General features: G+C 36.4%; 1 protein-coding gene across 2 annotated transcripts in view; it reads left to right on the top strand.

Moving 5' to 3' along the window:
- Positions 1-16,218, top strand: part of LOC117419396 (CCR4-NOT transcription complex subunit 4-like) — a 57,646-nt gene that overhangs the window by 15,765 nt on the left and 25,663 nt on the right. For both annotated transcript variants that reach the window (XM_058986305.1, XM_034032110.3), the window contains exons 2-10: positions 3,031-3,264; positions 5,977-6,174; positions 6,535-6,621; positions 9,911-10,012; positions 10,567-10,692; positions 11,918-12,042; positions 13,100-13,303; positions 15,141-15,198; positions 15,576-15,831. In XM_058986305.1, the coding sequence (XP_058842288.1) occupies positions 3,091-3,264; positions 5,977-6,174; positions 6,535-6,621; positions 9,911-10,012; positions 10,567-10,692; positions 11,918-12,042; positions 13,100-13,303; positions 15,141-15,198; positions 15,576-15,831 (1,330 nt within the window). In that variant the 5' untranslated portion in view covers positions 3,031-3,090. The remainder of the gene's footprint in view (positions 1-3,030; positions 3,265-5,976; positions 6,175-6,534; positions 6,622-9,910; positions 10,013-10,566; positions 10,693-11,917; positions 12,043-13,099; positions 13,304-15,140; positions 15,199-15,575; positions 15,832-16,218) is intronic.

Here is a 16,218-nt window from a genome sequence, read left to right as displayed (position 1 = left end):
TGTGCAACGGGGTTCTTTTGTTTGCATGACCTCCCATAAACCATTGTCGGATTTATTCATAAACTGACCTTTGACCAATATTTTAAGCATTCTCCAGTCTAGGTGAACTGCATCAACACTGCATCCATTCTTTTCCAAAAGGTCACTATACCAATTCAGTAAGACCATGCATCATGGCAGAAAATTAAAAAGCACTGTATCACTCTGGATCCTCCTGAAACCCCTTCCTCTGTGGAAAGCTTAATTATGTTGTCAAACCTGGACTCAAATCCTCTGACTGTGATTTTTGTGTCTTTAAGTCAATTTTTAAAATGTCATAAGTGTGGGGGCCCTTAATTTTAATGTCCTGAAATGTAATGCTGGTAAAGCTACTGCTGGTAGCCCTGCCCCTCCTGCTTCCTGACTGATCCTGCTGCTGTGCACCTGCCTGGGGTTGGGAGTCCACATGCTGCAAACATTTCTCTAGTTAGCCATTTTTTAATGGCTTTTCATTCAAACTTAATTGTCAAAACTCAGTTCTCAATTGTTTTAACTGCCTGGGGAAGAATTTAACTATCATTCTACAGTGTAAGGCTAAGTTCTGACACCTCTGAAAAGAGATCATGTAAAAAATGACAAAACCCTACAAAAGCAAGTTTTTCCATTTCCTGTCTGTGTTTGTGTTTTTAGAAGTGGAAGCAAGATTCTCATCATTTGACTGCAATAAAAACAGACAAAGCCTGATAAATGTGTGGCAGCCAGTGCTGTGTCTTTTCAGCTGAAGGTGTCCTAATTGTGCAGCCTAACTCAGCCCCAATGGCTTTCAACTCACACTTACTTTTTGGACTGAAGTAGTAGGTTTTCCACACCAACTGCAGAAGGTCATACACTTTCTCAATCTTTGGAACTGATCTTTGAGCACATTATTATTATTATTATTATTATTATTATTATTATTATTATTATTATTATTATTATTATTATTTTATTTATTTATTTATTAGCAGACACCCTTATCCAGGGCGACTTACAATTGTTACAAGATATCACATTGTTTTTTACATACAATTACCCATATTTATACAATTGTGTTTTTTACTGCAGCAATCTAGGTAAAGTACCTTGCTCAAGGGTACAGCAGCGGTGTCCCCCACCTGGGATTGAACCCACAACCCTCCGGTCAAGAGTCCAGAGCCCTAACCACTACTCCACACTGCTGCTGATATATAATATATATATATATATATATATATAATATATATATATATATTTTTAATAGGCTTACTGTGCCTCGCAGGTGTTCTACAATTATAGACAAATCTCTCCATTTTCAATTTTACGCAGGATGATCTTCTGTAAGTTTCACAACTCAATTCTCCTCAATATATATATCAATGGCTTTATTATCTGACTATTGTAATTGAGGCAATATACACTGTGTTTCATTATAGGCCTACATTCATACCCGTGATATCCATAAATCAAAACTGTGACTAAAATGTGTCGTTTTCAGATCACAAGTACTTCACGTGATTCTCTATGGTCATATAAAGTTTCATGACTGTAGTGTATTGCACCTTGGATTTATGCACGAATGTATGAAATTAGAGCCGCCGTGAAACGGTTATTTGCGCGCCGTGACCATGTTTTTTAATGAAAAAGTGTGGATTTTACAAACGGTAGAAAGGACCTGGTCATGAACATGCGTGCCAATTTCGGTGTCGATTGACGTTGCGGTTTAAGACAAGAAGATTGTTGAATATTTGGTGCTAATCCAGCATAGCGGGCAAAGTAATTGTTCAATCGACCTCGATTGAACATATGGTTTTTATAGGCCATTGCTGCACTGTCTGCTGCCTGTCATAGTTCCACCTTAAGTTGTTTTTAACAGCAAGAGTTTTGAAAAATTCCCAAAATTTCCACGAGATCCAAGATGGCGGGCGAACCATGTGACTTTTTCATTTGGGGACGCCAGTCTGGTTGTCCAGCCATAGGCATTTACTTACGTATGCGTTTTCATAACTCTGCAATGGTGTTTGGGAAGAAAAATAATAATAATAATAAACAGCAATAACAATAGGCTTCCCAGCCTTTGGCTTGGAAGCCTGATAATATATGCATAGTAGAATCATAACTGTACAGTTTTATATTTACAGTAACTTTTGGTTCATCACTGAATAAAACCATAATGCCATGTTGCTGGTTTGTTTGTGTTTGTGGTCATTAAGCCTGTTGCTAAGCAAATGACATTGACACAAATGACGCATATTACGTAGTGCACAAAATTGATGGTCAGTTGCAGTGTCTTTGCACACTGCCCGCCTTCTGAAAGCCATTTTCTTTATGTAGAAAGAGAGTAGTGAATAATTGATATTATTTAAAATATGCTGCCAAAACCCACGTTTATCTGTTTAAAAAAATAGAAAACGAATCTTCTAAATACGTCTTTGGGGGTGTTTGTTTTTCGGTTATTATTGTTTAAAACCAAAAACTTGAAGCCCTAATTATAAATAACCCTGCAAAGTATCCGTCCCTCGTTGTCACCAAGTTCTTTTATGTGTAATATATTAACTACCAGATGAAATAAATAGAACGTTTGTTTCAGCACTATTTCCAGCCAGTCTGTTGCAATACTACATCCTTCATGCAACATACTGCAGTAACCATGGTGTACAAAAAGCACTTGACAAATGCCCTATTTATGACATGATCATTTAGCTTCTGAATTTTACTTAATCAGCCCTCATTTAACAAGGTTCCCACTCTCTTGTTTTAACCTATTGACAGCACTGCCTGTCATTTCTCCAGTCTAGCCACTAGTTACCTGTACACAACCTTTTATTCACCTAGGTTCAGTGACCCTGATTTCAATGTTGGCAGGTTGAGAGGTAGGTGTCTTTGTTTTGGAGACTGGTTTCCTTGATTCAAATGCTGGTAGGTGGAGGTGTATGGATGACACTGATGCACATCCACACTTTCACCGCCACGCTCACAAAGGGGAGCTTTCACTGGCTCCCAAAAGGTTATGCATCTATCTCTCTTTCCCTGCAGCCCAGCATTCAGCTCTGCTCCGATTTCCTGTGTTTGGAAATCTGAAAGCCGTGTCCCACCATGTCGCACAGCCCTGAGGTGAAGGAGGACCCCGTGGAGTGCCCGCTCTGTATGGAGCCCCTAGAGATCGACGACATCAACTTCTTCCCCTGCACCTGCGGCTACCAGATCTGCCGTTTCTGCTGGCACCGCATCCGCACAGACGAGAACGGGCTCTGCCCAGCCTGTAGAAAGGTATGCGAGAACAAGAGATAGCCCCCAACATATATATATAAAAAAAAAAAATGTATGTAATTTTAGGCCACCCTAAGGTATATTGAATGTTGAAATGTTCACTTCAAAAAAACTGTTTACAAAAAGTCCTTTTTTTTTTTTTTTATAGTGTTTTCAAGTCAAGCTCAGGTAATCTGAGTCATTTGAGTTCAAACTTAATGTCCATTTGGATCTTTGGAAACACTGGAAATGTTTAAACATACAATATACTTTTAAGTGATTGACAAAATTGGTCTGATAAAAACTGATTCTTGTTTATAAACTTGGGTAAAGCAAAACCTAAACATGAAACTTTTTATTTTAGTTTGGTGTATAATGTTTTTCAGCTTTGTTTAGGTTGTATGTATTTTTTTTTATATACATAACGGTCCTTGAAAATATTGATGGCTACAGCTGTGCAGCAAACCAATATATTTTTTTATTATTGCTGGGACAAATACCAGAATATCCAAAGGCAAAAAAAAGTTTGACCTCCAGAAACTACACAATTGATAGAAATGCGTATCACAACGTGTTTTGCCGTACACCGATTTACCACGTTGCCAGAATTTGCGACAGTTTCTAAATTAGCGCAAGCAACACTAGTTGTCAAATAGTTGTCTCTGCATACATGTGAAGTTGCCGGTGCTGCTTCAGATTTGGGAAGCAAGTCAATCAGGGTCCGTTTCTGTCTGCAATATGGTACAGGTCAGGTATGTCACTCCACAGTGCCTTATGTTTTCCAACACTGGCCCAACATGCAAAAGAAATGTCTTGCATAGTGATCAACTTCTTATTTTTCTTTCATGATGCAATCCTAGTTTTTGGTAAGTGGAATGTAATAAAAGAGAAATATCAAGGTGAGTAAATACTGTTGTTTTTTAATTGTACTGTACAACACCTCCTTTTCCACATTTATTTTAAGTGTTATTCAAGTTAAAAACTGATGTTGTTTACCTGAAAAGTGTTTTTTTTTTTTGGTTTTTTTTGTTTTATAAACTGTAACAGCTGTTAGGGCATCCTTTATTTTGTAGTTGATTCACTAGGGTAAAGTAAGGCCTTTCTTACTTTCGGCCTATTTTTCAACTTTGATATGGTGCTACATATAATGGCATTGATAACATTTTGCAAATGAATGAATATTCGAATAATTGTCTACATCTTGAGCGTATCAAAATATCATGTTCATCCTAGCACTATTTTTTTTTGTTATGACCTTATATGTACAAGTTAATTTGGGATTTTACCAGTTAATTTTGTAAATAAAAAAAAAACAAAAAAAAACAATTTAATAATTTAATAATGATTTCCCAATTTGTATGAATTAATATGGAGGGCGGGTATTTTGGAATGGACAGAGAAAGAGGCCATAATATTCAAAGCAGTAAAAATCTGGTGTATTTCAAAGGTACCAAAACATTTAGGCTATAATATTTTGCATTCAGTGTTTTTTCAGTTAACGAAACTTGCATTCTGTGATTTTTCAGTTAACGAAAACTAAAATATTAATTTGTATTAATAAAGTTTGACGAAAATACTATATAAATAGCACTTCCTGTTCTGTGGCACTATTATTAATAGGAGTCTTGATCGAACATGTGACTAAACTCACAGCTCTGGGTCCCTCCCCATAGTGATAATGAGTCAAGGTGTGATTTTACACTCAAGTACCTGGTTATGTGCAGTTAAAAATGTCTGGAAAATCAACAAGTGACAGACAAAAAGAATGCTCGATCTCAGAGCATTTTGAGTATGCAATTAAAAGCAAAAAAAAAAAAAAAAAGAGATGCAAAATAATTAAGAAAGACGGTACAATATGTGGCCAAGTTAGACTAAGACTTGTGTATAGCACCTGCCTCTCAGGCATACGTGGAGCACAATTATTCTGTTTGTGGAGATTAAACTGTAAGGCAGGATCTACCCTTGAAACCAGGGTCTTTTTGAAACTGAACCACAATCTTTTGAAGTTCACTTATAATAACAGTGGCATTGTTGCCAAAGTCACATGGGTGGATGTGTTTGCACTGTCAAAACAGAGAGCTGGAATTTTAAGTGATGAAAACTTTTTTGTATGCACTATGCAGCAACTCGTCGTGAACCTAACAAAGTCTTAAAATGAAGACATACCAAAACTGATTTTATTTTCTAAAACTGAAATATATCTTTATGAATTTAGTAAACTAAATTTTAATTGAAAACTAAATAGAAACAAAATAATAATCTTACCAACTAAATAAACTCAATTGAAATGCTGAAACTGAGAAAACTCTGTTTACATTAAAAACACATTTGTTCATGCCTAGATATAAAACTGTTTGTTTGTTTTTTTGTTACTCTAAAGAGGGCTTTTGAGAAATCTATTAATTATCAATAAAAAATTGTTAAACTGAAAATAAAGGGCCTAGAAATATCATTTTTTAAATGAGTAAAGTTAAGTGAACTTGTATAGTACCTGTATTTTATGCTGTAGTATATCTAACAAACAAAAAAAAGACTTTGTGTACCTATATTTTATACCCACCCAGTATATCCGATCTGCAAAGTGTTGTTTGTGGCAGGTAACAACTGATCAGACTGTCTGTGTGAGAGTTTTATTTATCTAGATGTGGCTAGGATGTTAACAGAAGATATCCAGTAGTTAGCCTGTATGTACTCTGTAGTAACCTACCCTTCCACCGTCCCTGTTCCCTGCAGCCTTACCCTGAAGACCCGGCAGTGTACAAACCCCTTTCACAGGAGGAGCTGCAGAGGATAAAGAATGAGAAGAAACAGAAGCAGAACGAGCGCAAACAGAAGATCTCAGAGAACCGGAAGCACCTCGCCAGCGTGAGGGTGGTGCAGAGGAACCTGGTCTTCGTGGTGGGGCTGTCGCAACGGCTTGCCGACCCAGAGGTCAGGAGAGCCACCTTCACTGGTTACTGCAATTCAGCAGTCACATAAAATCTACTTGTTCCGCACATAGTCTTATATAAAAAGGAATAGGGCTTCCATGTTTACAATACAGAATGTACAATTCCTGTAAATCTTACAAAAAATGCCGTCTCTTTATAGATCTCATGTGTATTACATTTTTAAATAGTATTTTTTCTAAGCTACTAATGAAAACAATTTGTTGATCACTCGCTGCAGATTGCTGCACTTCTGGCTCGTGGCCCACATTCTACTTTGAGAGGTCACTTGAACATTGCGTGGTTATTTTTTGTTTGTTTATTCACTTCCTTTTAAATCTCATTTGCATTCCTCTTGCTGCAGGTTTTAAAACGGCCAGAATATTTTGGGAAGTTTGGGAAAATACACAAAGTAGTCATCAATAACAGCACGTCATATGCAGGTTCACAGGTAAGGGGTCAAGCTTACTAAGAAGTGGCAGATTTTTTATTGCAGGATTGTATTAGCATTTAAGCAACCACAAGTGGACAGTTGGGTTGGAATAGGTGTTATGATTCACCTTCTCATGAAAAAGTATCTCTGTAAATTAGTCATGCCGGAAATTGCTAAGATCGTATCAGACCTGGTCAATTATAGTGGTATAATTACAACTACAATTATACAGGCGTGCCAAATTTCAACTACAATTACAATTAAATTGTAATATTCCAATTAAGTACGAATTATACAATTGTAGCCAAAATGGTCTTAGTTTAGGAAACTATTTCAAGCACTATTTAAAGCACTAACTTTTACGATAGGCCTAGATAGACTAAATAAAGTACAGTATCTTTAAGAGTAAAAGCTAAAAAAAATGTTTCACCTTTCAAAAATGGATTTACAATTCAAAATGTTGTCTGTCTTTGATTTTAAAATGATTGTTTAATTTCCAAACCTTTACACTTTAAAGATAAACACATTGGAACATACTTCAACACACTAACATGAGGGGTTTGCAATTTTTTGAGAAACTTTTTGTCCAAGGGACAAACAGAACAATCTACTTGTCCCCAGTAAAAATCTACTTGTCCCCTCCCTGTTGCACAAAACACACACAAAAAAGTAGAATAACTTGTAGGATTCTGGTTTTATTTAACAGTGAACACAATCAATCAATTCATGATTAACGGGCGCATCTAGCCTTCTAGCTTGAATGGTTCACTAAATTTTTCAACATACACAAAAAGGTTCCCTGTGACCCCACCTCACCTCAACAAATGTATAACATACTTTCAGGAAATGTGCCTTTCAGTGCACTTTGGAACACATTTGCTAGTAAATTTAAGTAACATACTAAGAGTACAACTATAATAAGCAATACTTATTAGTTATTCAAATATAAAAATAGCTTCTGCCTGTTTTTTCCACTCCTGATGTACAGGTGTTTTAGTTTGTTGCATCACAGGTATGAAGTCATTACTGTGATTACTGCTGAATTCAGATTTTTCTTGACGTTCTTTCAGTTTTGTAACTGCTGAACCCCAGATTTTTAAAGGACTTATGTATAACCTTTAAAGTTTCTCTGCATTTTTTACTGTTCTACCAAAATTCACACAATATTTACAGTAGGCTCCATCAAATTCTGCAAAGACAAAATGTTTTTTCTTTTGTTTATTTCTAATGTTTTTTTTTTTTACATTTTATTTTTCCTCATCTAACATCTTGTCCCATGTTGGCTACCCTGATGTGTTTTTTTTTTTTTTTGGGGGGGGGGGGGGGGGTGAGGCAACATTCTTTCCCTGGACTGATGTACCAACAATGTTGCTTTAGATTTGTTTTAATCCTATTGTATAGAGGTACAAACTCTGCACATCTACTTAAATGTATCCAATTTTGCAAATGCAGTCTGTAGTTAAAGTAGCTGTGACCACTTTGCACAGTCAAATGGGCTGCGATGCGCCCTGTATAGCAAATAGTGCACAGCTTTTAGCTGTCTGCGCCTGACCTATCACATTCATCTGCAACAGAAGTGCTGTGTGAACCAGGTTTTCCACGATTCTGAAACAAACCACACGTTGTAATGAAAGCCTCTGTAAGTTGGTAAGCTTCTGCTCTCCAATGTACTTGTTCTTCTGTCTTTACAGAAAACAGCTATCACAATTTTTTTTGTATTTTAGCTGTCACCGATTTTACATGCTTGCTCCGCTCAGCTATCTCATTCACTGACCTACATAGCTACATGTAAATGCTGTGTGCATACACAACCAAACAATTTACAGATACTTGCAGATTTGTATTTTCAATGCATGACATACTGCATGTTTTAAAGGAAATAAAGGAAGTGCCTATTCAAAAGTGTTTTTTTACATCCATTTCCAAGCTGTCACTGACTTTTTTCAAATTCACAATTTTCACGCTTTCCATGACCTCTGTGACAATCATAGCCTTACCAATAAATAACTAATTGCTTCTGTTCAAATCTAGTAAAAAAAAAATACAGCTTGAAATCTATAAATATGTAAATATGATAAATGACAAACTAGGTTAGCAACACTAAAATCGAAAGAAAAAAAGTATCAATTTTGCCAGGGAAAGTTTGTCTTGAAATGCTTCTAAACAGTAAACTTCACGTGTTTTTTTTTTTTTATTATTATTTTTAAACATTCCAACAAGTACACGCTTGACCACAAAGTTTCTAATCTGCTGATACCTTTAGCGACTGGTGTTTCTTTAACTTTACTAGATTGCTGCATTTAAATGTCAGGTTCATGTATTAAGAAAGCAGTATCACTTTTTTGCTAATTTCCAAAAAACATGAATAATACCATAAGTTTAAAGATTAGTCTGTGCCTTGCCAGAGGCTAAAAGGGTAGTCCATTTCTGGGATTCTTTGTAACCAATAGAAGATGCATTTCCACTTTCCCATAGGAAAAATAAATAAATATACAAACTATTTGTCCGAGGGGCAAAGTATAACGGCAAAACTTGTTGTCCCTCACACAAATTTTGTTGTCCTGGGCGTCCGGCGATATGAATTGCACACCCCTGTAACCAATCAGAAACCCATATTAAATACAACATGGAATTGAAAAGGATTATGAAAAACTAATACTACGCTCATGTATAAGTCATACACTGAAGCTAAACACAATTATATTTGACTGTATACAAAACACTAAAAGATGATGTTGCATGTTATGGAATTTTATATAGCTGGAACAGTCCAAACCTAATGTGCCAGACCACCTCACATTATGCTACAGTAAAAATCAGCTTACTCAGAAGATCTAACATAAGATCATTTTTAAGTTCATATTCAAACCAGCTGTTCACTGTACACTTGTTTTGTTTTTTTGCTTGTTTGTTGTTACTTTCATTAAAGGGATTTAGTTTGTGAAACATATTACAATGACATAATAATTGTGAATAAACGTTTCTTTTTGCAACTTTAAGGCCATTGCATACCAGATTTATTCCAATGCTGTCATTTCTAATTTGAATTACAAACTCAACACGTCACTACTGTAAAACAATTAGAGATGTGCATGTTTGTTAAAGTAATATTTATTGTATGATAAATGTGGCTAAAGAAACACCTGGCTAAAGAAAATACCTTGTGCGCAATGGCCTTTAGATAAGTCCCATTAAATGTATTATGTTTTTTCAACATAAAAGGGTTAGCGCACTGAAGAGCTGTAATTGTGTTTGTATTGAAAAAGTGCATGTCTGATTCAATTCTGATTCTGACTTTGATCCATAGGGTCCCAGTGCCAGTGCGTATGTTACCTATATTCGATCTGAAGATGCCCTCAGGGCTATACAATGTGTCAACAATGTAGTAGTAGATGGTAGAACACTTAAGGTGAGTAGTGCAATTTTATGAACAGCCACAGTAACAAATATTAGTGCATTTTGTAAAACTTAATAAAAGGCTTATTTTTGGCTTTCGTTCAAAGCATTACATGTTCTATTATAATTATTAATCCTGCTATGCTGCTTTTGTGGCACAGACTTTTAGGTTGAAGTTTATTAGTGTAAAATTAAGTTTAAACAAAGTGGGAGTTTTTTGTAAATTAATGCAGCTTGGAAAAAGTGCCAATTCATCTTTTGAAGACAAAGTCGCCAGTAAGTTTCCTCTCGTAGGGGGTTGTTACCTTGACACATGAGACTTCAGTTAATTTCAGATGTTGGCTGTGTTTGGGGACCTGGTTTTTGTAAATAATTTTTTCCATATTTGAGCAAAACCTGTTGCTTTGGATAGCACAAGAAGCAATGGTACCTTAGACAAATGCTCCCAGGTATTCCAATCTTGCTTTTTTTTAAGAACCCCTCGCAGGGGAAGGATAATAATGTATATTTTTTTTAAATGACTTGATGCATGTGCCTTGTTGACCTTTGTTGTTTTCTATCGTGCAGGCTTCTTTAGGTACAACTAAATACTGCAGCTACTTTCTAAAAAGCATGCAGTGCCCTAAACCAGACTGCATGTATCTTCATGAGCTGGGCGATGAAGCAGCCAGTTTCACTAAAGAGGAGATGCAGGTAACACATATGTCATGCTCTTCTTTTTATCTTGGTACAATATGTTTCCTAATAGGAATATTCTGTATAGAGCTTGACTGGATGGTTATTTTATCAGGAAAGGTAAAAGGGGAGGGGGTGTCCTGAAACATGAAAGCACCATATGGGATATCCCTCACATGACGACTGATTTTAGTTTGTTGTGCAAATTGCAACCCTGATCTGTATTCTGTGGTATATATAAGCTGCACCTCCCTGTTGTAAGTCAGTTTCAGTCCCAATGGACAAGACTTCAGATCTAAAAGACTTTGATAGACGGCTTGTAGAATTAATCCTTGGGTTATGGTCCTATATCCAATATGCATGATGACCCAACACTTCCATTAGAATATTGTGGCGGGTGTTTTGAAGCATTCATGCCTGCCACTACAAAACCAGTTTTTCTAGTAGCGTTCAGGGAAACCAGTCATAAAAATGCCTTGATCCTCCTCCTCTGTGAACAAGAGATCAAGCCTCACACTTTTTGAAATCCAGAAATGCTTACAAAAACAGAACCAAAAAAATCCATCACACAACATTGTTTTTGTAATTACACTGATTTGACAAAGAATGTGGTTTGATCTCATCTTAAATGAATGTCTGCAGCTCAGTGTTAAAGAAGCACTGAAGCACATTTCAAATTCAAGTGTTTGTTTTACGTTCTTTAAGCTTTATGCATTGAGTTTGTAACAGATACTGTTGGTCCTGTATATGTTTGCTAGTTTGGAAATATGTTAATGATGGACAGATATATTGAAATGCTAAATATTGTTACCTGCGATATCCAGTTTTCAGTTCCATAGGTAAGGACATTTTTTTGTCTTGTTTTGCTATTTATCCAGGACACAGTGGTTAACATGCCTGCTCTTTTCATAGAGTGCCATGGGATCTTGAATATCAACATTACAGTAGACATAAAGCACAGTCCCTAAGCGCTATGCTGGGGTAAGGCCTTGGCTCTAGCCAAGAAAATCACCAACAATTGATTTTACATGAAGGCCACCCATCCAAGTGACCATCCCCAACTTAGCTTAGTTTTTGATAGTTGACAAGATCGAACAACATGCTGGTTTAGCCTCATATTTTTAGATTTCCTGTACAATTTTAGACACTGGTTCAGCTGGGATTCTGCTCAACTTGCAGATTTCCCTGTAGCGAGTGACTGATCTCTCTAACTCTCTTTTTCATTCTCTCTCTCTCTCTCTAGGCTGGGAAGCATCAGGAATATGAACAAAAGCTGCTACAAGAGCTCTATAAGATGAACCCCAACTTCTTACAACCTTCTGTAGGGGGAGGGGAGAAGTCTAAAGGCAAAGCCAGTGCACTGCAGAGGTATTTATTTCCCAAGGCTGCAAAAACTTTTTTAGAGAAGTATATTCTAGTGAAGCATGTACTTGTAACTGCAGTCAGTTATAATCTGTAAAATGATCTAGCTTATCTTTTTTTAAATATGTGATAGAAATATGATTCCCACAACATTTTTTTGCTGAATCTTACATTGTATAAAATGCACCATTAGCAACAATGCCAAACCAGCTGAAGTGGAGGAGGGGGTGGGGGGGGCTTTATCTGTAAATTAAGGAAAAAAATGATAGATCTAGACCTGGAATGCAGATTCCTCCTTTTTATTTATTTATATACACATACATACATACATTGAACTGCTATTTGGCATCCTTTGTTTTGTAGTTAATTCACTGGGGTAAGTAAGGTCTACACAACGTATTCTTTACTCCTGGCATATTTTCTACTTTAACATGTTACATATTGTAATGTCTTGCTGTAAATTAAAGGTGCACACAGGCCACGCCCCCCTGCCTCTGCTGCTATGCTGTCTCTGCCTGTGTTCTGCCTGCAACGTTAAATCACATGCATTTATAATTATAATTAAGGAACCATTTGGTCAGGTATCACAATAGGTTATAGAGTGTCAGGATTCATCGCTACGCAATGAGTCATTTCAAACCGCAAAAGAGGTACTTGACCTGTTTTATTTTCTAGTTGAATTCTAGAAGGGGTTTTGAGAAAACAACTCTAGTACTGAGTTAAGTGTGGTTTCTCACTATGAGTAGCCATTAACTTGGCAGGGTTGTTTCTGGATGTGATAATTAGAAATTTACGAGTGGTGATTTATAGGTAGTTAGTCACAGAAATAATTTGTGTCCCTGGAGATGCACACACAGTAACATATTCCTTCTCTCTCTCTCTCTCTCTCTCTCTCTCTCTCTCTCTCTCTCTCTCTCTCTCTCTCTCTCTCTCTCTCTCTCTCTCTCTCTCTCTCTCTCTCTCTCTCTCTCTCTCTCTCTCTCTCTCTCTCTCTCTCTCTCTCTCTCTCTCTCTCTCTCTCTCTCTCTCTCTCTCTCTCTCTCTCTCTCTCTCTCTCTCTCAGGCCCAATAGTAATAACAAAGATGCCTGGCCATCATTACAGAACTCTGGTAAAGCAGCAAACGGTCTGCTGAACGAACACCGGAAAACACCCCCTCTCCTCGATAATGGTTCTGATCAAGAACACATGACACCAGACGGGCCCGACTCAGAGATGGGGCAAGTAGCCACCCTTTCCCCCTTCACAACACCTTGCGACCCTTCAAGGTACAAAAACCCAACGAGGTCAACCGGCCCGCATGGACGGTTTTTGACTACTGTTACAAAGTTGAAATACAGTTGTCATTTTGTGTTTCAGGGGAGGGATACAAAAAAATTAAAGGAAGCGTTGATTTGAGAGGTATCGAGCAATCATATTATTATTATTATTATTATTATTATTATTATTATTATTATTTATTTCTTAGCAGATGCCCTTATCCAGGGCGACTTACAATTGTTACAAGATATCACATTATTTTTACATACAATTACACATTTATACAGTTGGGTTTTTACTGGAGCAATCTAGGTAAAGTACCTTGCTCAAGGGTACAGCAGCAGTGTCCCCCACCTGGGACTGAACCCACGACCCTCCGGTCAATTCCTGAATGTTAGATTTACCCTTTCATTTCACCAGTTTCATCCATACTTAAATCTTTTTGGAGATTTTCACATTCAAGGGTTCACTTTAGTTTACTGCAGTTAGTGTATATGTTTACATTGCATATTAAGTATGCCCCTCCATTTAAAACATAATTATTGATAAATCATTAACAAATTCAATGACAGCCCTAACAATGTTGTATGTTGTTAGAAGGTGCTTGAATGAAGTATGCACAATTACGTGCATGTCTTTTGATGTTGGTTACATTTAAGTGCATATATTGAACTTGAAGTTTCTGTTTGGTAAATGTAAAGTTTAGAACACCATTTTAACAACATGACCTAGAAATTGAGAGAACTAATGATTTAATTATATATATATATATATATATATATATATATATATATATATATATATATATATATATATATATATATATATATATATTATATATATGTGTGTGTGTGTATATATGTATATGTATATTATATATGTGTGTGTGTGTGTATATATGTATATGTATATGTATATATGTATGTTTATATATATATGTGTGTGTGTATATATGTATATGTATGTTTATATATGTATGTATATATACAGTTTGTGTATATATGTATATTATATATATGTATATATGTATGTTTATATATGTATGTATATATACAGTTTGTGTATATATGTATATTATATATATGTATATGTGTGTGTGTGCATGCATGCAGGGATTGATTTTTCTTTCTTACTTACTAATACACAATTCCTATGTCTGCTCTTCCCTGGAGTGATGCACATACTGACATCCTTGGTAAATTTCACTTTGGTGTGAACACCTGGATACACCTGGCCCATTCTGTCTTAATGAAATGTGTTTTAATTTGATCCTGATCACTGTTGATTGTGTGTCATGGATATGGAAGTTGAAAGTTAAGTTATGCCAGGGCATTCTTGTAAATGATATGCACTGTATATCACAAGGGTTTTTAGCTTGGCAATTGCATATAATATACATACTGTATACAGCAAGTTGAGACTGTCTAAAGACGTCTTCCATATATGAGTGGATTTTGTGTGTATTGAGTGTGCGTGTCTGTGTGTGCAGCTGTCTTCCATCTTCAACCCCCTTTTGGGATTTCTTATGCCTGCTGTAGTTCTACCAAATTGACATCAGACAGCTGATGGTCACTTTCATAGGCACACTCTCAATTTACAGTAATATCCTCAAACACTGATTTCTGACTCCTCCGCAGTTAAACTGGAAGAGACCAACTGGTGCATGTTACAGAAAAATATAATAAAAATAAATGACAAAGTAGAATGTTCCTTGAAAGCTTACCTTGTCCCATTAAAGTTTTATACCTTAGCCCCAGAAGACTGCCACTCCACATATAAATGTGTAATATACTACTTTTTTAGCTGTAATACCACAAACTATTTTTTTTGTTTTTGTTCCCCCAGCCCAATTGACAAACCTCCAGAATCCCTCAGTTTAGGCAACGGTGAAAATTTACAACAGGTAAGCAAACAACAAAAATATAAATGTAATATTGAGTGCTTTAAATGAGCTCTGTTATCATTCAGCATAATCCAACTTCAAGGATTGCTGTAGAATTTGTCAGGTGTAGTTAATCAGATTAACACTTAGTCTTTTTAGTTTGGTACTTGTTCGGATCAGAGGAGGGAAATTTGCAAGCTTACAGGAGTCAAATAAGAGTAGCTAGTTGGCTTTCTAATGCTTGTTTAGTAATGTATGTACAGTGTCATATTTGTCATTAAAAAAAGATATGGCTTCTTTCAATGATTTCTAAAAAAATTGATCAAAAATGAGCAAAACAGTGGACCCTTAAATTTCAGTGGATCTATGTGTATTAAAAATCTACTGTGAATTCTCAGATCCCCAGCTATGACTCGCCATCGCCACCGCCTGGTCTCTCAAAACCCAGTCTGTTGGTTCCCATCAGCGCATCCAATCACAGTGCACGGTCTCCGTTTGAGGGGGCTGCGGCAGAGTCACAGTCCCTCTTCTCAGACAACAGTAACTTTCGACACCCCAACCCGATCCCCAGCGGCCTGGCCCCCTTCCCCAGCTCTCCACAGAACAACACAGACTGGCCCACGGCACCGGAACCACAGAGCCTCTTCACATCAGGTAAGCACGCCCTTCTCTGAACTGCAGAGCCATTCCGTGAAGATGTAACATTAGTTTCACTGAGTCATTGAATGCTATTAGACTAATAGCAAGCATGTCATTTTGTTTTATGGCTGTGGATCTGTCCTATAATTTTAAATATCAAATAGTCTTTGGCTTGGCAGTAGTATGATATTAATGATAAAATTAACTGTATCCAAGTTAAAACATATTTCTGTGTTCTGTTGCCAAGCTTATCCCAGGTTTATTTACAAGATAAGGAGATTTATTTAGGCAATGTCATGTGTTTTGTATGGCTTTTTTTTGGCTTATCATAAGTATTGTCTGAAAAATGTTTTGTTTTTAAATTGTGAAAATACAAAGCATGAATCAGTCCCTCATAGGGAT

The sequence above is a fragment of the Acipenser ruthenus genome, chromosome 14 (genome assembly GCF_902713425.1).
Source record: "Acipenser ruthenus chromosome 14, fAciRut3.2 maternal haplotype, whole genome shotgun sequence".
NCBI classification, from domain to species: Eukaryota; Metazoa; Chordata; class Actinopteri; order Acipenseriformes; family Acipenseridae; genus Acipenser; species Acipenser ruthenus.
The sequence above is the reverse complement of the archived record's forward strand: the minus strand, read 5'-3'. Positions and strand labels throughout refer to the sequence as shown.